Source organism: Protopterus annectens, chromosome 8.part0 (assembly GCF_019279795.1).
Source record: "Protopterus annectens isolate FY-2018-M chromosome 8.part0, PAN1.0, whole genome shotgun sequence".
NCBI lineage: Eukaryota > Metazoa > Chordata > Ceratodontiformes > Protopteridae > Protopterus > Protopterus annectens.
This window is the reverse complement of record NC_056741.1, coordinates 1,333,740,547-1,333,762,428: the sequence shown is the minus strand read 5'-3', so window position 1 is coordinate 1,333,762,428 and position 21,882 is coordinate 1,333,740,547. Positions and strand designations below refer to the sequence as shown.

Sequence of the window (21,882 nt, the reverse complement as noted above, 5' to 3'; positions counted from 1 at the left end):
ATAATGAAGCCAGATAAAGGAGGGGGGGTTGTTTTATATGGCATTGAGGAATACAATAATGCTATTACGAATATCTTGCTTGACATTACTATTTATTCTCCGGTTTCTATTAATGAAATTCATATAGCTTATAGGAGAATTGATTCACTTTTGGAAGAATATTTGTTGGAAAATGGGATTGATAGTAAAACACAATTTTTTGAGACAACACAATCCGATTATTCCCCATTTTTTTGTGGTGCCTAAAGTACATAAATCCATTCAAGAACCACCTTTTAGGCCTATTGTATCGGCTAGAAATTTTAAGACCCATCCCTTAGCAGTATATGTGGATCATTGCACTAAAGAGATAGTAGTAAAAACTAAACCTCTTCTAAAGGATTCATGGGAGTTTCTTAGTAAATTAACCATGGATATGTGGAGTGATAGTTGTAGTTTCCTTACGATTGATGTTAAGGATCTCTTTACATGCATTCCACGGTGTGAAGGGTATGAATATTTTAGTGATTGTCTCCATAAATATTCCTCCTTATCTAAAGATCATACTTTACTTACTTTGGAACTTTTGGAAGTCATTCTTGATTATAATTACATAAGCTTTCAGGGGGAATATTTTCAGCAGGTGAGTGGGGTAGCTATGGGGGCAGCTTGTGCCCCCGTGTACGGCAATTTAGTGATGTTAGAATGGGAGAGCAGGTATGTTTTTAATAGTCCCTTTCAAAAAAATATACGGTTATATCAGAGATTTCTTGACGATATTTTTGTTTTATGGGAGGGGACAAGAGATACTATTGACGCATTCATGCGATATCTAAATACCTGTACTACATTTCTTACTTTCACACATACATGGAATGACACCAGTATTAATTATCTCAACATCACTATCTCTAACATTTCTAATGGATTCAAATCCAAGGTTTACCGTAAAAGTACTTGGTGTAACAGTTACCTGCATTACACTAGCCATCATCCACATTTCCAGAAAATAAGTCTTATTAAAGGACAAGCAGTAAGAATAGCAAGGATGACTTCTGATTTAAATGATTTAGTTGGTGAATTTATTTTTCTTGGAAAGAAATTTGTAGAAAGAGGGTATCCTGCGCATATGGTGTATGAAGTATTGGATGAAGTTTATAGGGGATGGGGTAAGAAATATAAGGCCTTACTAGGTGTACCTTTCATTACTGTTGTTAAACAGAATGAAGTTAAAAATTTTCATGGGGCTTGTGTTACGGAATTTAATGTATTTTCCGATAAATTTACAGAAATAGTAAGAGCTAACTGGAGTGTGCTCAAAACCAACAAAGATTTATTTGAAGCTGTTGGTTCAAAACCAACTTTTACTTACAAAACTGGAAAAAATTAAAAAAAAATTTTTGAACCGGTAGACAGTAATGTTAGAATAGTTAAAAAGGCTACTAGTTCCTGTGGTAGCTGTGGCCAATGTTCCTATATTATAAGGGATGATTGTATTTGTTTGAACAATGGTTTAAATAGTATTGTTAGATTTTGCAAAGGTAATTGCAATACTAAGATGTTAGTATATCTGGCTATATGTGAGGGGTGCCCTGCATTCTATATAGGAAAAACAGAACGAGCATTCAAAGGTATGTGCACCTATATGACATACGGATTGGTAAAACAACTAGTGCCTTGTTTAAACATTCAGTTTCATGCCCTTCATTTGTTGGCTTTAAATTTGGTATTATTGATGTAATTAAATATAACTCCGAGGGGGAGACATGAAAAATGTTTTGTTAAACAGAGAGTTGAAGTGGCAGCTTATGCTGAAGTCTCAGTTTCCTCCTGGTCTTAATGAATATGTTACCATTAAGCCAGTGTTGGTTGCTAGGGCAGTCAGAATTTGATGTTTACACATCCCTATTTATGTATAGTATATGTACATTTAAGTTTCCAAGTTTTATATCTTATGTAGTTTTTTATATACACATTACTATTTTTATACGTGCATTGAGAGTTACAAGAACTAAGTGATAAATTTTGTTGTTTATACTTATTATTTTTACTTTTAAGTTACAGTGAGTGGACCTTTTAAATGTTAATTGCTATTAATCGGGAGGGCTTTATAAAGCAATGTGTAGCACTTGTGTTTTTTATCTGAAGAAGTCTTGCCTCAAGACAAAAGCGCTTATCATCTGTAATTGTGTGTTTCTATAAAAGAGATTTTGCCTTTCTGCTGGCCTGGATTCTATTTATTACTTTGTGATTTACATTCTATAGTGTGTTTCTATTGCCTAAACTCCACCAGAGCAGATATTTAACTTAAGACTCCAACATCCTTTTCTCTGACATCAGTCCCTGGTTGGGAAGGTAGTTTGCAACCTTTGGTCCAAATGTTTTAGAATGGCTTCATCCCACTTTATTACCCTTCCTTCTCTAATTATTTGCTCCCAATATTTTAATTCTTTTGTCAGTTTTCTACCAGTACAGACCAGCACCTTCTTGCATGTTTTCTGTACCCCTACTTGCAGTCATACCCTACTGACAATCTTATTTTTCCATTCCTGTACTGACTTAGTTTTTACAAAACTTTCTGAAACTTTCTGAATACAGTATTAGGAATTGGTTATTGTTTTCTAAGGATCTGCATCCAAAATCCCACTTTGTTTCCTGAGCTCATTCTATACTTCATCACACTAGAAAGATTCTTGAATAAAATCCTTTCCTTCTTTGGTCTGGGAGAAAAAGCTCTAGAACCCCCAGAGACAACACCTGATCTAGGATAAGCAAGAACAGGAAAGTTAGACTGGGTGCATGTGGAAAAATCCCTTAAAACAGAGGAATTAATCCTACGGACAGCTGTAGCCTTTTACAATAATTCTCAGTACCCAAGCATCTGAAATCATCAAGCACCACAAATGAAAGTGAAAACCTAGACTCAGGATAGTTTAACAGGATTGCTAGAGTGGGAATGGGAAACACCTCAAAAGGTATACAGCCAGTCTGCTTTCTTAGACTGTCCTTGGTTCTGGGAGAACCCTCCTTTCTTTGAACTGCCCTGCCACTATTTTTTCAGATTTTGTTTGCTTGTGCCTTGTTGGAAAAGTTTATTCTGTTTCCTGAGAGAGGAGCCTGAAATAAAATAAAAGCTTCTATTACGTTTTTGGAAGGGGGGGGTGGCTGAAAAATCTGAGTGACCTCCTGAATTAACTTTCCCCTTTTATTAAAAATGTTTTAAGGACCTCAGCAAAAAGAAAAACAAACGCTTCTTTATCCAGGAGAGCACTCGTGATCACAGCTTTGACATCCTGTGGTAAATTCTGAGACTGTAGCCAGGCAAATCTTTTCATCTTACAGCCAGTGGTAGCCACTCTAGACACAGCATCAACAGTATCATAAGCACATAGTGTGTGTTTGGTTAAATGAAATGCAGAAGACACTACAGAACTCAAGAGATGCTTTACCATCTGAAGGATGGAGATCATCAATTAAATTCTTTATACTGTCAAATGAAACCAGCAGAAATTTAAACATGTGAGCCTTAAAATTTACTATTCTAAAGGTCAAAGTAGAAGCATAAACTCTATTGCCAAACCTATCAAAAGCTTTTCTCAGATTGTCAGAAGGGATAGGGTTACAGCATCAGATAAAGACAACTCCTCAGAAGGGGAATCTGAATAAAAACTTTCCTCAGGGTCAGATTCTCCATTCGGTGGAGAGAAAAACGAAGAAACACACACCAAGTCCAAATTCCTGTCCCTCAGACTAGAACTTAGTATCTGAGAGAAGGCAAAATATATTATTTTTATCTATGAGAAGATTCAGCGTTTAAAGTCTCAAAGGCTCTAAATAAACTCTTGTTTAAAAAAAAAGCCCAGACAATTTTACTTATCTGCTTTAGGAAAGGAAAAATGTCTAGTTTTGTGTGCGCTTTCTTTTTCTGTGAGACCCACTCCCCACAGAAAAAGACTGGCTTAAAGGGAAGGGCAGTCCCTTCTCAGAGAATGAGGCACCTCATAGCAGTTTAGCAAAGAAACATCCAAAGTCCCTTCTACAACGCAAGCAAAGCTGATTTGATCTTACCTAAAAATGATGAACAGTCAGAGGACATGGCTGCCTCCTGGTCCTCGGTTTATGAGGAGCAACATCTGAGGGACTAAGAGAAACAGAGTAGCAATCCAAGGGACAACTAATGGTCACAGCAGAGATGCCCATCAGCAGCTGAGGGGAAGAGAAAGCTGGAAAGCCTCCTGGATAACTTTTTCCTTCTTGTGGCTTGAGAAGGGATAGACAGTCTTACTGGGACCCAAATCAATGTCATAGCCTCAAAAGGAGTCTCCCTGAAGGACAGCAGAGAATAGAAGAGTCTATGTTACCTCCTGACTGAAAAACTTATTTTGGAGGCACACTAGCACCAGCCCCTCAACACTGTTATACAGAAATAGTAAACTATTACTCACAAAAAAAAAAAAAAAAAAAAAAAAAAAGGGAATCCTCACAGGAACACAACTGTCTGTCAGCTGGTTAGCAGATCTTAGCCGACTCAGTAAAGTATTCTGATAGGAAATTAAGGTTTTACAGTAAATAATTTTAATAACAAACCCACAATACCACAGGAATCAAGGCATTGGCAGCCACAATTGAAAATGTAAGTTTCTGAAGTAAAATGTTTAGTGGCAACCACTAAAGAGCCCATATATGGCTTAAAGCAATGTTTGACTAAAAAGATGATCATCCCCAAAGAGGTACAAACCTGCTCAGCCTTGTAGAAGCGTTAGATGGTCTTCAATCACTTAAAGCCCATAGAGGAGTGCAACATTCAGAAGAAAGAAAATTCTGAAGTTTTGGCACTCTAGGCACTGACTTTATTCTGCTTTCCTTGTGCAGGAAGTGGCCAGGGCATATGGAAGGTGTCCTAATGTGGTGGAAGCTAACCTGCTGGTCCAACCCATGGCAAAACAGCAACTATATAGCTTAGGGTACTGCAGCAGTGATCCAATGATGAACATTCTCAATTTACATCACAAAATAAGAAGTTATGTACCTACCATAACGTTCCATGTTAGTTGTCTTCTCTCGCCTTCTTTCTTGCTTGATGGGTTCGGAGCCGATCCCTCGGCTCCGACTCGGCACTTGCTAAGCTCGAGAGTCACTTTTATCAGCTCGAGGCAGCCCCATATCCCATGATGCAAGGCGGTAAGTACCCAGATCTCGTTTGATGATAAAGGGCAATAGCACCAAGCATAAAACACTTCCCAAAGGAAGAAAGAAAACTTACAGGATGGAAGAAGGACCAGGTCTGAATGGTCTTCAGCATAATAATCTTTTATAACAAGGTCTGTCCAGGCCTGGGGGAAGGAGGGAGGGTCGCAAGAAAGAAGGCGAGAGAAGACAACTAACATGGAACGTTATGGTAGGTACATAACTTCTTAATGTTAAGTTGTCAATCTCGCCTTCATTCTTGCTTGATGGGACCGCGTCCCTAGCACCTCTATCCTGGGTGGCTCAATGGAACAGACTCTTGAGGACTGTAGAGCCAAAACTGGCTCTGTCCCTGGAGGCCAAGTCCAATTTGTAATGGGAAACAAAAGTGTGAGGAGTGGCCCAAGTGGCCGCTGCACAAATAGTGTCTAAAGGAAGTCTAGCTTGAAAGGCTGTAGAAGTAGCTAAGCTCCTAGTTGAATGTGCTTTAGGTTTTGAGCACAGCTGTTTTCCCCTGAGCAGATAAATTTCAGAGATGACCGAAGAAAGCCATCTGGACAAGGTCACTTTAGAAACAGGAAGGCCTTTTTTATTATCCGCATAGGAAACAAAAAGTTGATCAGATTTTCTAAATTTTTTTGTTCTGTCCAAATAATATCTAAGTTGACGGTGGACATCAAGATAAGTTAGTTTTTGTTCAGCTCTGTCTGAACAGTTTGGGAAAAATACAGGGAGATCAATGGATTGATTCAAATTGGTCTTTGAAGCGACCTTAGGCAAAAGGTTGGATTAGTTCTCAAAGATACTCTGTCTTTGTGAAAAACCAAATAGGGGGTCGAACCGATAGAGCATGAAGTTCAGACACCCTCCTGGCCGATGTAATAGCCACTAGGAATAAAGTTTTCCAAGAAAGAAATTTCAGGGAACAAGAAACAGCTGGCTCGAAGGGGGGAAGAATCAAGGATGTCAGCACTAAATTTAGATCCCACTGAGGAGGAGGATTCCTGATTGGAGGCTTTAGTAGGAAAATTCCTTTCAAGAAGGCCCTGCAGAGCCTATGGGACATAATATTATGATCTGCGACCCCGACATGAAAGTTGGAGATAGCAGCCAATTGAACTCTGACTGTGGAAGAAGAGGAGCCTGCATGAAAAATCTCTGCTAAGAAGTCCAGGACTGCCTGAACAGGGGCAGTGAAAGGATCAATATTCTTGGCCTTAGCCCAATAAGAGAAACATTTCCATTTGCTTGTATAAATCCTTCTGGTAGAGGATTTTAACGAAGCTACTATGATGTCTCTAACTGGGTTAGAGATCAAAGGAAGCCTGGCTAAGGAAGGAAGTGGAGCAACCATGCTGTGAGGTTGAGAGAAGGGATAGACCGGTGCAGCTGACCGGATTGGTGAATCAGAAGATCTGGCACTGGGTCCAGATGCCACGGCTGCACCAAAAGGTGATGATGGAGGAACGGAACCAAACTTGTCGAGGCCAGTAAGGGGCAATGAGAATCAATTTGGCTCTCAAAGCGGTAGCTTTCTGGATAACTTGAGGGATCAGAGGAAATGGAGGAAGGCATAAAGAAGTCCCTGGGGCCAATCCTGGGTCAGAGCGTCTCTGGGGGATGGCCTGGTAGAGGAAGAGACAGAAGAAGTCTGGGCATTTGCTGTTTTGGGGAGTAGCAAAAGATCGCAACATGGGCGACCCCATTCCAGAAATATCTCTTCCGCTATAGATTGCTTGAGAGACCACTCGTGAGGCATGAGAATAGCTCTGCTCAATCTGTCCGCTACAATGTTGGTTTTCCCAGGGATATGCGTTGCTACCAGAAACCGATGAGAGGAGATCGCCCATTGCCATAGTCTGAGCGCTTCTCGACACAAGGGGTAGGACTTGGTTCCGCCCTGTTTGTTGATATACCAAACTACAGACATGTTGTCTGTGTGGACTGCAATTGTCCCTACGGGAAGAAAGTCATTGAGGGCTTGCAACGTTAAAAGCACTGCTCTCATCTCCAGGACATTTATGTGCAGATGGTACTCGAACGGCTGCCACGTCCCATGAACCATCCTGCCCTGATAATGACCCCCCCCCCACCCGATCAGGGAGGCATCCGTGGTGACAGTGGCTATCGGGGATGGGGGTACAAAGTACCTGCCTTGGCGAACCTGAGGAGATGTGATCCACCAAGCAAGATGATCTTTGCAAGTCTGTGTCACCAGAATCTGGTGACGCATTGGAAGTTGTTGGTACGACCACTGTGTGAACAGCATCCACTGAAGAAGGCGCATGTAGAATCGAGCCAGGGGAAGAAGAGTAATGGCCGCAGCCATGGGGCCTAAAACCTTTAGAACCATTCTGGCCTGTACTTTCTTGTTGGCCAGAATGATCCTGACATGACTCTGAATGTCTGAAACTCTTTGATCTGTAAGGGTAGCTGACATCCGAACAGTGGTTAAGTTTGCGCCTATGAAAGTAATAGACTGGCAGGGCGATAAGGATGACTTTTCGAAGTTGATCGAGATGCCCAAATGAGAACAAAGACTTATTGTGTAATCCCTGGCTTGAATAAGCTGATGCCTGGTGGTGGCTGACAGGAGCCAGTCGTCGAGATACGGAAACACCTGGAATCCCTGACGCCTCAGGTGAGCCGAGACCACTGCCATGCATTTGGTGAACACTCTGGGGGCTGTAGTGAGACCAAAGGGCAGGGCTCTGAACTGGAAATGACTGGACCCCAGCCGAAAGCGGAGAAATCTCCTGGAGCGTCTGTGAATTTTGATGTGATAGTACGCATCCTGAAGATCTATTGAGCACATCCAATTGTCCTTCTGTAAGAAGGGCAGAATTGACTGAAGAGTGACCATTCGGAATCTTGTCTTCCTCACAGACTTGTTGAGTCTGCTGAGATCCAATATTGGTCTCAGTCTCCCGTCTTTTGGGGACCAAAAGAACCTTGAGTAGATTCCGGCTCTGAATGGTCTGTTGTAACTGGCTGAATGGCTCTTTTGCAGTAGTTTTGAGACTTCTAACTCTGCAATTTCCCTTAGACCGGGTGGTACATCTGGAAGGGAATTTGAGGGAAAGGACTTTCCTCGAAAGGAATTATGTAACCCACGGCTATGACCGACTGTACCCATCTGTCTTGAGTGAGTGAATGCCAGGCTTCTGGGTACAGTGATAATCTTCCCGACTGCCTCCAAGGAGGGACAGCTGGGCAACATCTCAGGGATGCTGAAAGGGCTTGTCAGAGAGAGGCTCTCTGTTTCCCTGGTTTTTGGACCCCTCTGCCTCTAGAGCGTCTGTTGTTGTTACCCCTCTGCCTCTAGGGGTAAACTGACCACGTGAATCGGCGTGAGTCCTTGGGATTTGTGGAACCACATTTTGCCACCTTTCTGTCCTTTGGGGTAAGCTGTAGAAGGCGTGGAAGAACGGACTCCTACAGCAGAAAGAGTCTTGCCGTCCTGCTCACACCTGGTCAAAGTTTCCTTCACCTGAGGGCCAAACAAAGCTGACCCATCAAAGGGAGAATTTGTGAAGGGCGCCTTAAAGGGATCTGCAAAGTCACATAGCCGCATCCAGGCTTGGCGTCTAAGAGCCACACCTGTACCTGCGGCCCTACTCGCTCCATCAGCAGCATATGATATTAGCCGCATGGAGGAGTTTGCAATGGAATTAAGGGTTCCTAGCTGCGAAGCAATTTTTTCTTGAGCCCCTGCAGCTGTAGGATCCTGTACTACTTCACCCAGCTCCTTAAGGATATCCCTCTGGAGTCTGGTGAAGTGACATAGGTAATTCAGCGAACGCATAGCAAAGGTCGCTGAGGAAAACATCTGCTTACCGTACCTATCCATGGTCCTAGAGTCCTTATTAGGAGGATGGACGGGTATGGAAGGATCTGCAAGTTCCTTCTTGGTGGCAGCAGCCACCACCATGGCATCAGCGGGGACACCCTTAGTGAGGAATTGCTTGTCACACGGGGCAGTGATAAATTTTGAAGGCCTCCTAGGGACTGGCTCTACAGAGTCAGGAGCAGCCCACGCCTTCGGGCAATAACCTGCATAAGGGTTCGAAAGGCGGAGACACCCAGGAGGTGGAGGGCCGAGATCCAAACGCCTCTAGGTATACTGACTCATCCTCAGAGGGATTATTGGTGGGCCAGTTTCCCCTCTGTCTAAGGAGTTCTAGGATGTCTGATAAGGAGACATCCTCAGAGGGATCTTGGGGATCCCTCTGACTCAGCAAAGTCAGTATCTGAAGTGATAGACTCCGGGGAGTCTACGTGTTTCCTCTTACAAGTCCTCTTCCTAGGAGGATCTCCCGAAACATCAGGAGAATCCACGGAAGAGGGGGAAATTCCCAATGGGGAAACCTGAGGCGGAGGATCTCTGGGTCCTGTAGCAAGAGAAGTGGCAGAGATGTCAACAGGCACTATAGAGGGAGGAGCTAAGGGAACAGACTGCTGGCTGATACCAGTGGCCAGCACACTCTTCATCACCTCGAATGCTCCCCTCCCAGGCAGGTCCGAGAGAACCCGTTCAAGAGCTAGGAACTCCAGGGACCACCGAAAGGGAAGTCTCCGAGGCAGATGTCGGAGCCGAGCTCACCAAGGCCGAGGCTCCAAGGGGAAGAGCGGGTTCGGACAAGGGTCCGATGCCACTCACCCCCTCGGAGGAGACCATGGAAGCCCGGCCACTGAATCCCTCTAAGGAAGGTCTCGAAGAGGAGATAAGAGTAGAGGCTGAAGGGACAGAAGGGGGTATCCGTCCTTCAGCTGTAGCAGTAACCATTCCAGAAGACTCCAACTCCAAGCTCTGGGGTAGAGTTGAAGGAGGAACTGTAACGGGGTGTGGACCAATAGTCGTCTGTTGAGACGGACTATGTAACATTTGGGCCAGTGCCTGTGACTTAAGTAATCTACTGACCACTCTCTCTAAGTCATGGTCCGAAAGCCTGGATGACTTTGAAGATCGGCTCCGATGGCTCCGTTCCGAGAGGAGAGGTGAAGCCGGGCGAAAGTATCGGCTCCAAGGAAGGAGACCTCGACCTCTTCCTCGAAGGAGCCATCGGAACCGATGAAACTATTGAACCTGTCGGAGCCGACAACTTATCGGAGCCGACAGGTAGCCTCGATGCATCGGCTCCAGCGGAGCCGATACAGCCACAAAAGTAACGGTGTCGGAGCCGATCGGAGCCGACACCGATGCTTGTGCCACATGCGGGTCGGATGCGATCGGAACCGACACCGAAGTGGTCGATGCGAATCGGCACCGATAGCCATCGGTGCCGAAGGCTTGTTAAGCCAGAATCGGCTCCAGCCGGCCGATCTCGACTCAGAACGAAGTCGGAGCCGAGGCCGCAGGCTTTGACACAGAAGCCTGGGCCTTGGAAGACTTGGCAGTCTTAGGTGGAGCCGACTTAGCGGAGAGCCCTCCGGCTTAAGAAGGCCCCTGAGTATTAATTTGTTTCTTCTTTCCTGCAGGACTCTCTGGCTGAAAGAATGACATATAGCACAGGAGTCCTGCAGGTGAAGAGGCCCCAGGCAATAAAGGCAAGAAGTGTGACCGTCTGTCAGAGACATCTTCTGACAGCACGAGTCACACTTCTTAAAGCCTGAGACCCTTTCTTTTGACATGGTGTACACAAGCACACACACACACCAGTCAAAGAATTTAAATTTAAATATACCAAAAAGGTATAACTACAAAAACACACACACACCCTAACAGGGGGGATGGGATGGGTAAAGTCTGACTAAAAAAATAAGAGACAGACAAATTTCTGTCAGAAACAGATTAAAACTAAATAAAACTAACAATAAGGGGTTTTTAAGTTAAAAGGGGCTAAATTAGCGAATTAGTAAATCACTTACCAGGAGCTGGTAAAAGGAGGACCTCATAAGCGAAGCGGCAAACGAGATCTGGGTACTTACCGCCTTGCATCATGGGATATGGGGCTGCCTCGAGCTGGTAAAAGTGACTCTCGAGCTTAGCAAGTGCCGAGTCGGAGCCGAGGGATCGGCTCCGAACCCATCAAGCAAGAATGAAGGCGAGATTGACAACTTAACATCTAATAGCAGCTTGTGTTTTCCAGCAATGTCTACCAGAGAGAAAGTTTGCACTTTGATAGTTTAGGAAATCAGCAATTAAGACAATGAAAGATTCTGAATGAGTTTATACTCAGCTAAAAAGTTTTGAAGTTTGTTACACAGGGGAAAGATCAGAAAGGGAGATATGGCAGAGATTAAAGACTGAATGACAGAAATGAAACAAGGAAAAGGGGGAAAGCAGACAACGAGAAAGAAACACTGCAAGAGAAACAGGAGTTTTTTTCCAGTATAAGAGCTGTACTAGTGAGATAAGGGAGGTAACAGAACATTTGAGCTGGAAGCCCTTCAGAGCTTTCCTGCCAACAGAGAGAGAGAGGCTGAGCCATGAAAGGGCAAAGCTATGAACAAAAATAATAAAAATAAATGTCTACACCCCAGCATAAAAAGCACACTAAAAAAACAAGGGGGGTGGAGGGAGGGAGTGGCCATGGTAGCAGTGATCATTTGAACATCTACTGTTACAATAAGTTTACTTACACAACTGTACTATATCTTCTTCATATTGATCACTGATGCAGTAGCCTTAGCTATATGGGTACATTACTCTAGCTTTAGCTATATGGGTACATTACTCTAGCTAACTACATTTTGGAGGAATAAGAGTGGATAACCCCCTGGAGAATGGTCCAACAAAGCTCAATCTGGACCTACAGAAGGAATCAAGCTTACAGTGCTTTCTAAAAGTATGGACAGAGGGGCAAGTATTATCTTCTAGGACCTAACCCTTTTCAAAAAGCCATAGATGAAGCCAAGGCCTTTGTAGAGTGGGCCTTGACCCTGTCTGGAACAGTTTTGTTACAGTGAGAGTACAAAAAGGTTAACAGTCTTAGACAACCACTTGAAAATGGTCTGTTTTGACACAGATTGTCCCATCTTACCTTCACAAAAAATGAATAATTAACCCAAAGATCTGAGATTTTGTTTTTACAAAGGGGTTACAAAAAGGAGATGTTAAATGTTACAGCTAATGAAATTCATTCCAGAAGCCCCACTGACTTTCAGCCCATTTTAAAATATGGGCTGAATATCAAAAAAGGAAGGAAACTGTGAATCTATAGATCACACCAAGGCTTGATGTTTAGATATGACCCTTGAGAGTTCTAGCATCGTTTTCATTATTAAAAGAAATTGGGGGAGTCTTACAGGGTAACTTGGATCTAGTTAGAATTTTGGGTAATACTTCTAGGTTTACTTTTAAAAACAGTTATAATTTAAAAAGACTTCTACAGAATGACGGTTATAAGGTTTATTCGTTAAGGTCGTTTTCCAACAAGACCAAAGGAATGTATAGTTGTGGGGCTTGTTCTGCTTGTAGGTATGTTTTGGAGGGTCCTTTTGTAAATCTGAAACATTTAGATAGCACTATAGCAATTTCTGGTGTTTTTACCTGCAAGACAGAAGCTATTATATATATTAGTGTTTGCTCCTATTGTGAATGTTTTTATGTAGGAATTTCTGGAGAAATGCATTAAAGAACATTTACATTCTATAAAGATAAAGGACCAGAATAATGCCTTATTTAAACAGTGTAGTATGGAAACAGAGTAAAAAGTTTTTATTCTCTATTCTTGAACAAGTGTCAAAAGATCTTAGAGGGGGGAATTACAGGGGTATGATTGAGGAAAAAGAAACACAATGGCAGCTGAAGTTAAGATAAATGAGACTATCTTAATTTTTTTTTTTTTTAATAAAAAGGTTGAAAGTTAACAAGTTAGGTAAGTACAAATATGTATCACAAAAAGTGGAACAGACTGTTTTAGACTTTGTGGTATTTTTAGAACTTTATAATCGTTTAATTAGAAATCTGATCTCACTGGTCGATTTTAACTGATGTGTTTTGTTATAAAAGGTTTGGTTTGAGGTTGTATTTTGTTCTGAGGAAGTCTTTTTGTAGACGAAAGTGATACAATTTTTGATCTTTGTTACTATTACTACAAGTCTTGGTGGATTTGTTTTTTTTTTTCCTCCTGTCTATTCGTTTGGGATAGTACTGGTTTCTTACTAAACAAAAGATAAAAAAATTGAGACACTGGAAGCTCTTGTTTACGGATAAGTGCAGTAAGATACAAGCAGCGAAAATGTTTTTAGTCCCTTTAGGTTTACATAGTGGCCAGGCATATTTTTATCAACCAGAGGAGAAGTTGTGCTCAATACTTAATAAAGCTTTCAAGAAATGTATTTAGGTGGCAAAAAGGGTAAGAGTTAAGTGGGATACTCCCAACAGAACAAGTAGTTTAGGATTACCGATTTGAAGGGATATTTTAGTGCTACACAATTAAGGCTCATATATATAACACAAGTAGAAAGTTATAATTCAGAGTGGAAAGGGATGATGATGATTAAGCAGGAAGGAAGTTCAAGAAATAAGGACAGACTGGGATTTTGGATGAAGATCCTTGAGGAGAACCCACCACTAAACAGAATATTACAATCATAAAGCTGCAGAAATTATAATTTGGCAATGGGGATGACTGCAAGTAGGGGTACTGAAAAAAGGCAAGAGTGGGCTAGAATTTACTGGAAAAAAACTGGCAAAGGAACTACAGTACTGGAAGCAAATAACTACAGAGAGAAAGGTAACAGAGTTGGATGAGGCCAATTAGAAGCATGGATTGCATGTTAAAGACTGCCTTCCTTACCAGGGACTGGTATCAGAGTATAGACGAAGAGAAAGGGATGGAGGAGTACCAAGTGAAAGACTGGCTTAGTAGAGTTTTTAGTTGAATCTAGAAAAGGGAGATAATTAATAGGGCATATAAAATATTGCATGATAACTGCAATAATCAATCAGGTGAGGTTAGAAAAGATTGGTAAGAGAGAGAGAGGCTGGAAAAACAATTTACAAGGGAACGATGGTAGAGACATATGTATGGTTCCCAGGCATGCAATAAAGTCTAGAAGGTTTAGGATTTTTGCTTGGAAGTGTTTGCATAGAAATTTTTATACACCAAGCAGACTTCAAAGAATTTTCTTCAGGTAGATAAATGTTAAGTGTGATGGGGAGGAAAGAGGTAACTGGGAAAACATTTTTTTTTTCGGATTGTAATGAGCTGGTAGATCTTACAAAATCCTTAAAGAATACTCTGCCAGAAATACTTAGGAACCAAATGGCTGTAACTACGAAAATGATTCTTTTGAGCTGGGACACAAAGGATCTGAATTGCTTAGCTGTAGTAAACATTTACATACTCTTTAGGTATATTTTGTTTAATTATATAAGGATCATGTTTTATTATGTCTTGATGCATTGGATCATGTTGTTTTCTACTGCATTCCTGTTATATGTTTATTTTATGTTATTTTAAAATTTCAAAATTTTAAATGTGAATAGTGTCACATGATTCTGGCTGCGGTCATGTGTCTTTGGGCTTGTATATAAGCAATTGCTTTTTTATTTGTTTGTATTCAGTATTGAGAAAGGGTTCTTCCCGAAAGCTTTGCGTTTTTCATAAAGTTTCTTTATCCAACATGTTTTGTGTTTTTTGGAGCGTTTTCAGCCTTCTAGCTGTAGTAAGGCCATATTAAGTTTAATTCTACTGGCTGCCAAAAAAAGCAATTACCAGAAAATGGAAATCAAAGTCTAAACTGATTGTATTTGAAATACTGAATATTGTAAAGGAGATAAAAACTGGAAATGGGATGTTTATAAAAGGGAAGGAGTAAATTGCATTAAAGTAAATGGAATTTGAGGGAACAATAGATGCAAAATATTGTTCGGGAAGTGGAGTGAGGTTTAAAGGAAGAAAACTGAGCAATATATGTAATGCTACACTTAAAGCGAGCTGTTGTAAAAAAAGAAAACGTATATAATATTTAATGTATATAAATCATAAAATGTTAACATGGCTTGTTTTCTTTTCCAATATGCATGTGTGCCTATGTCTTAAGTGCTAATGTAATGAAGTGTTTAAAAAACTGCACTGTGTGGTGGGGAGAACATATCCCTTATATTATTCAATCTTGACAAAGCTTGTGCTGATACTTACAGCGGAGAAATTATAAATGAGGATATGGTTATTGTTGTAAATTGTCATCATGGACTACTTGTGGTTATATTACTTGATGATTAATAAAAAAAAATAAAATAATAAAAAAGCAAGCAATTACTCAGATAACGTCTCTGTGCACTAAGCATGAGATTTGGGCTGTCTGCAAACATGTTGCTTGTCATACGAGTATAGCCCCTATATTATAAAAAGCCCATCTTTTCCAATTAATGCAAGATAAAGTCCAAACTTGTATCTTACAAATGTAGGCATGATGGTAGTACTACTGTGCTCTAGCTCTGTTATTCACTTTAGTATTAAAAACGCATACACAAAAAAGAAAATAAAAGAGGAAAACACATTGTGCAGTGGCCTCTGCAGTCAGCTAATGAAAAAACAAAAAAATACCTCAAATATTTCTTCCCTAGACACCTCGATCCGACAGTGACCAGACTGTGGCTGCTGCTGTGACAGTTCTTGTCGTAAAATCTTCAGTTTTTGAACCAGGTCCCGCTTATACCTTGGAACTGTAAGACATTCTGCTTCCTCTGGAAACTGGCACAAGGGAACCACCTGGGGCGGCTGCTGTTGCTGCTGATCTTTCAGTTGATTTTGCCGACTGGAAATACACAAGACAACTAATAAGGTCACTAAAACTGCATTTTTTTAGTTTGTGTTTTCGTTTTCTTTTGTGAATGCATAATACATCTTGTTTCTTAAGTACTAACATAAGTGACTAAGAGTACATCTCAGCTGATGGGATAATGAACAAACAAATTTCTTTACTTAGACCTCAGCCCAAATACCACAATTTCTGCTTTTCATAAGGTCCAACTCTAGGCAAGTCACTTAAACAGGCAAAATTTATTGAGTCATCTCTGAAAATAAATTTACATGGGAGGGTCTTAACTCGGCAAACACTAAAAAAAAACATTCTAGAGTGCACAACTAATTACGGAAGCTAGACTTTAGCACATCCCTGTGTGACCTATGTCATCTCTCAAGAAAATATTTTAAGCCAGCTTCCATCTATTTAACAGTGATAGAAAAGTAAGGAACAACAAATAATAGACTCCAACACCCTCAACAAGAACATGTTGCACAAGGCTGCTGAAGAAAGTACCATTATCAGATGTGGTGTAGAGGTTCAGGTTTTGAATCTGACAACGTTTCAGATGCCTCGAGTCTTGACAAAAGGCACAGCAGCTGGAAGACAGTATGGGGGATGGGAGTGAGCGTCTCAAGTGGTCCAGGGGTGAGGATGCTTGTTGAGTCTTGCTGCAAAGGCTCCATTGGGGGGGGGGGGCAGTACTGCAGCACTTGCAACTGGAGCTAAGGGTTGTCAGCACACTAAGAAGTGTGCAAACACCCTAAGGATTAAGCACTACAATGGCCTAGTTCAGCAGGCTTGGCATTATGTATTCTAGCCAATGGGAGTTTTGTTAGGAGCATACAAAAATAAACCTAACCTTCACTGAATGATGGCTGTAATCCGGGGTGGGGGTGGGGATAACTTTTCCTTAGTTAGATATATAAAAACGTTAATTGAAAAGAAATTTGACAGTATCTAAACTCCTGAATGCAAACACTTAAAACAACCGTCTTCTAAAACAACACCATCTGCACACAGACAACACCCTGACTGTGACTCAGATGACCTCTGTTTGACTAGTGGCACAAGCACTGGACTGGAGAGGACAGGAATGGAAGTGAGATGCTGCAGAGTGCTTGCCCACATTAGAAGAATATCCCTACATCCGTACCTCTCAACCTCTTAGAGCAAGAAATCTGGACAAAGTCATAAGTAAAAGTGGGATAAAGGCCCAGAAATTGGGACAATTTTTAAATATCATGCTTACAAAATTAGAAAGATGACAGAATAACAGGTTTTGCATTTGGATGAATTCTGAAGCTCAAAACTTAAAGGTATGTCATTATTTTCTAACTTCATCCTTTAATGATTTGCCACTAATTTGCCAGAAAATCACAGTTTTATGAAAAACAGACCAAAAATATTTGGCAAAAAATCTGCACAGTTGAGAGGTATGCCTACATCTCAGCTACAGAACTGATGACTATGAAGTTAAAAATAGTTCAGCTGTTAAACTGCCAACTCTAGAGTTCATAAATAACAAGGTTAACTTTTTAAATGAATCTCATCTCTCCACTTGTTTGGCTGCAGGGTCATGTCAAATCACAGTAAGTCCAATACATATTCAAAACCTTTGTCTGTTCCATATGGCTGATGTGGAATATGTGAGCTTACAAAAAGCATGTTTGCACTGGCAGGGAACTTGTCTCCTTTACCTGGCTACTATAGGCCACAGGAATGTGCATAAATGACATACACAAACAGCAACTAGCTATATGTGTATGTAAAAACGTTTTGAAGAAGGGAAAAATGAATTAATACTTCTACACAGAATAGCTTATTTGACTCAAAGCACTTTCTAAATGAACTCTAGCAACTTAACTTGTATCACTTTCCGCAGTGCTTTATGGCACACCCAAATGCAGAATAAATCACATTTACTTCGCACAAGGGTTATACTCAAGATTTTTGCTTTCTTCTAGTCACCCACATTAATTCATGCTGTCTTAAGAAATACTGACCAAAATTCTGAAAAAAAAAACTTACAGGTACAGTACATTATTTAAAATGAGGTGTACTCAACAGTACATTGTACTGCACAGTACACACTAACATATCACACAAACATTTACCATAACACTATTATATGAAACCAAACCTGTATGAGAGCTCCCCCATGCTGTCCCCACTGCTTTGCTGACATCAAACTTGCAAAAATAGTTACGCACACAATGTTCTTTATACTTGTCACCTTTTAAAACTACTGACAAAGACAAATACAATGTCCTATTGTACAAAAAGATTACAAAAACCTACAACCATACAGCTACTGCACTTAGTTTGACCAAACACTTGCAATTAAGTGTCATTAAAGATGCTTGCTACTTCATTTTACTTTTTTACCTGTTACTCGGGGTAGGTGAAATGGATTAAGGTTACAGAAAGGAATGGTCGTTTCCATCAGTTTTTAACATCAGTCACACAAATTTTAAAGAAGACTGCTACTACGTCTGCAAATTACTACTGCCATTTTTTTCTGTACATTATTGCCACAGGCAAACTAACATTTTGTCATTACATTACATTTTAGCTAAAGTACACTTCCACTATTACCTGTCTTAATATCTTGATGTTGTTAATAACAGCAACTGCACCATACATTACACAGAAACCAAGAAAAGGGACTACATTTCCCTCAAAACACCAAGAAACAAAGCAACCAATCCTTTAAAACTTACAAAACAATACATTAACATCAATTAAAAACAAACAGAAGCAGGTTATTAAGAATACTAATGCCATCCAGGGTAGGTGTTACATTAAAAAGATGGACATCTCACAGGTGAGGAGACACTCTGCCTAACATGACAGGAATCACACAAACCATTACTTGGTCCCATTATTCCCCTGTAATCCAAAACCTGATAATCATTACTGCTTACTTAATTTGCACATCCAACTATTTTCAACACAAGGGCCTAAATATTTTTGAAGAGTGAAGACTGAAAACTAAAACTCTGTATACATAATGCATGCTTAAATGACCGTTTCAACTAGCAAACATTTTTCTCCTGCCATAATACACATTCATTGTACTGTTTGGAATCATAAAACTCAAATCTGTTTCCTTCTCTACACTGTCAATAAGAAAGGTTGAATAACCTACCACATGCAAAGACTTTTGTAATTTTGCACACATCAATCCTGTTCATCAGTATCAGGGGGTGCAAAGCCTTACATGAAGGTACACTTCTCGAATTACACAGCACCTAGTAAACTTTGCAAACTACCATATATAAAGTCAAGATATAAATCATTCTGCTCCAAATCACTAGTGCACTGGAAAAGTGGACAAAAGTAAACATAAGCCTCTTGACCAAGTCAGAAAGAGGAGGGGAGTACAGTGGGTATATTAATGAAGACGGACTTGATAATCCAGATTTGTTAAATTAATTACATAATTTCTGTATTTGGTATGAAGAGGACCATCCTCATTAACAGAAGAACAGAGTCCCATGCCAATATTATAGAACAGTCACTCTCATGGAAACATATCTCTGATTACTGAGATTCCAAAGGAAGACCAGGATCTAGATACCACAGTTTTGAATGGTATTTCTGTGGTAGAAAATGCCTTGCAAAAGAATTCAGCAAATAGGAAGTGGCTACTGCACAAGTATCACTTAAGGCTGCAATACAGAAAAGGGCATGTAAGGTAGCAACCAGTCTAGCTGAATGTGCCCTCCCAAACTGAGCAAGGTTGTACATGACAAGCCTGGTGTAAATTTGTGCCTACCCATTCACCAAGATGAGCCTCAAAGGTAGTCAAAGTAGAACTTTGACCTGTAGTGATAACTTTTTCCATAGGCTGCCATGGCAGGAAGGATTGTTTAGCTGGTGTTTGTAGCACCACTGGTTTTGCAAAGCAAGAGAAGGTCAAACAGGATTGGGACTTGCATGGCTCAAAAAGCAGAAGTACCCTGGTCAAAACTATCAAGATTAATTACTTGCACCTGCAGGCAGCTTAACTGCATGTAAAAGTAATCAGCAATGAGGGGGAAATACTCTGCAGATGCATGAATGAATCTTTGTATATTTCACTCAAAGTACAGTTGTGTAAAATCTTACCATAACAGTAAATGTCCTCCTCTTCACTGTTGCAGTATTCTTCTCTAAAGAGATCCCCTGCCAAGGGCAGTCCACATCCAGTCACTATACCAATGCCTTAAATTGTTACAGGGATGACGTACATCATTGAAGAGCCCCAGGAGGAACAACAGTCCAAGGAAAAAGAGGAACATGTGCATCAAGAAAAGAAAAGGGGGATGTGTAAGGGAGCAAATACTGCAATGGTGAAGAGGAAGACATCTACTGTTAAGGTAAGATTTTACACAACTGTACTAGGTCCTTCCAAATCACTGTCGCAGTATTCTTCACTAAAGGAAGAGTACCAAAGGTCAAAAGGAAAGTTGGGAGGAGGAAGGCCTGTAAGAACACTCCAAAAATACATGCAGGACAGTTCTGGCAAAGCCAGTACTTGCCCTGGAAACAGCGTCCAGTTTATAATGCTTAGTGAAAGTATGGACACAGAACTAAGTAGCAGCCTCAAGGATGGAACTGGTATCCAAGCACTTGAAAAAAGCATCAGAGGAAGCCACAACACTGGTAGAATGAGCCTTTACAAATGCAGAACTGCTTTTTCTATGAAAATAACAAAAGCAATGGCCTTAGAAATCCAAGAGGAAATGGTTTAGAAACAGCCAAGAGATCTATAATGAAAAGAAATAAGGACTTGGGAATGGCCTTAGTCTTAACCAAATAATACTCAAGCTGCCAATGCAAACCCAAGGTGTGAAGAATCCTTTCACTGGCAGACTGTGGAGAAGGGAAAAAACGTAGGCAAATGAATAGATCAAGAGACAACTCATTAACCACCTTGAGCATAAAAGGAGGATTAGTATGCGCATACACCCTGTTCCTATGAAAAACCAAAAAAGGAAAAACAGCCACAAGAGCTTGAAACTCAGACACCTTACTACCTGAAGTAAGGGGCCAAAAGGAGGATAGTCTTCCATGAAGAAAGTTGCAAGGAAGCCGAAGCTGCAGGCTCAAAGGGAGCCTGAGTCAATTTCTCAGGAACAAAATTAAGGTCCCAGGAAGGAGGAACAGGCTTCCTGGGAGGCCTAAAATGAAGGACACCTTTCAGAAACTGACCTCAAACCTGGAGGCCAAAGGAGAAGTCAAAGGCAGATGAGCAGAAATAGCTGAAAGGTGAGCTTTAGCAGAAGATTAAGCCAACCCAGCATGGAGCAATTCATACAAATCTGAAAGGATTAGAGGAATCTCCACAACAAATGGATCCTGGTTATGTGCAAGGCAACAGACAGAAATCTCTTCCATTTGGACAAATAAGACTTTCTGGTAGTGGGTTTTCTGGCTCCTGCAGAACCCAGAGCACATCCTCACAAAAAAGGTGCCTAAAAGTGAGCAAAACCCCATCACCCACAGTGTCAGTTGAATACTGGACAAGTGAGGATGGAGGAGAGATCCCTTGTGTTGTGTGAGTAGGTCCACCCTGTGAGGTAACTTGCAGTGATTGCCCTTGGCTAGGTGTAGAAGAAGAGGGAACCAATACTGTCTGGGCCAAAAGGTAGTAAACAACAACATTTTTGGAAGAGTCTTGTTCTATCTTGAACAGGACCCTCAGTATGAGAGGAAGAGGAGGGAAAGCATAAACATCTCCTTCCAAAAGAAAGGGAGGGTGCCCAACTTCCAAGCCAGGGGACTGAGAACCCTGGTGCAAGACAGAGGAAGTTGTCAGTTCAGAGGGGAGGCAAAAAGATCTATGTGAGGAGTACCCTAGTAGTGGACAATGTTCAGAAACACATCTCTATGAAGCATCCACTTGTGAGTCTGTGCTACAGACCTGCTCAGAGAATCTGCCACTATATTGTGACTCAAGAGAATATAAACTGTCCTAAGAATGACCTGATACTGGACAGCTAGTCCCCAAACCTGAAGAGCTAATTTGCA

The 21,882-nt window shown here is 41.0% G+C and overlaps 1 protein-coding gene across 1 annotated transcript in view; it reads right to left on the bottom strand.

The window, feature by feature from the left end:
• Nucleotides 1-21,882, bottom strand: part of SMURF2 (SMAD specific E3 ubiquitin protein ligase 2) — a gene marked incomplete in the record, with an annotated part of 2,869,016 nt that overhangs the window by 888,608 nt on the left and 1,958,526 nt on the right. The window contains 1 exon segment of the mRNA XM_044080880.1: nucleotides 15,666-15,876. Coding sequence (XP_043936815.1) covers nucleotides 15,666-15,876 — 211 coding nt within the window.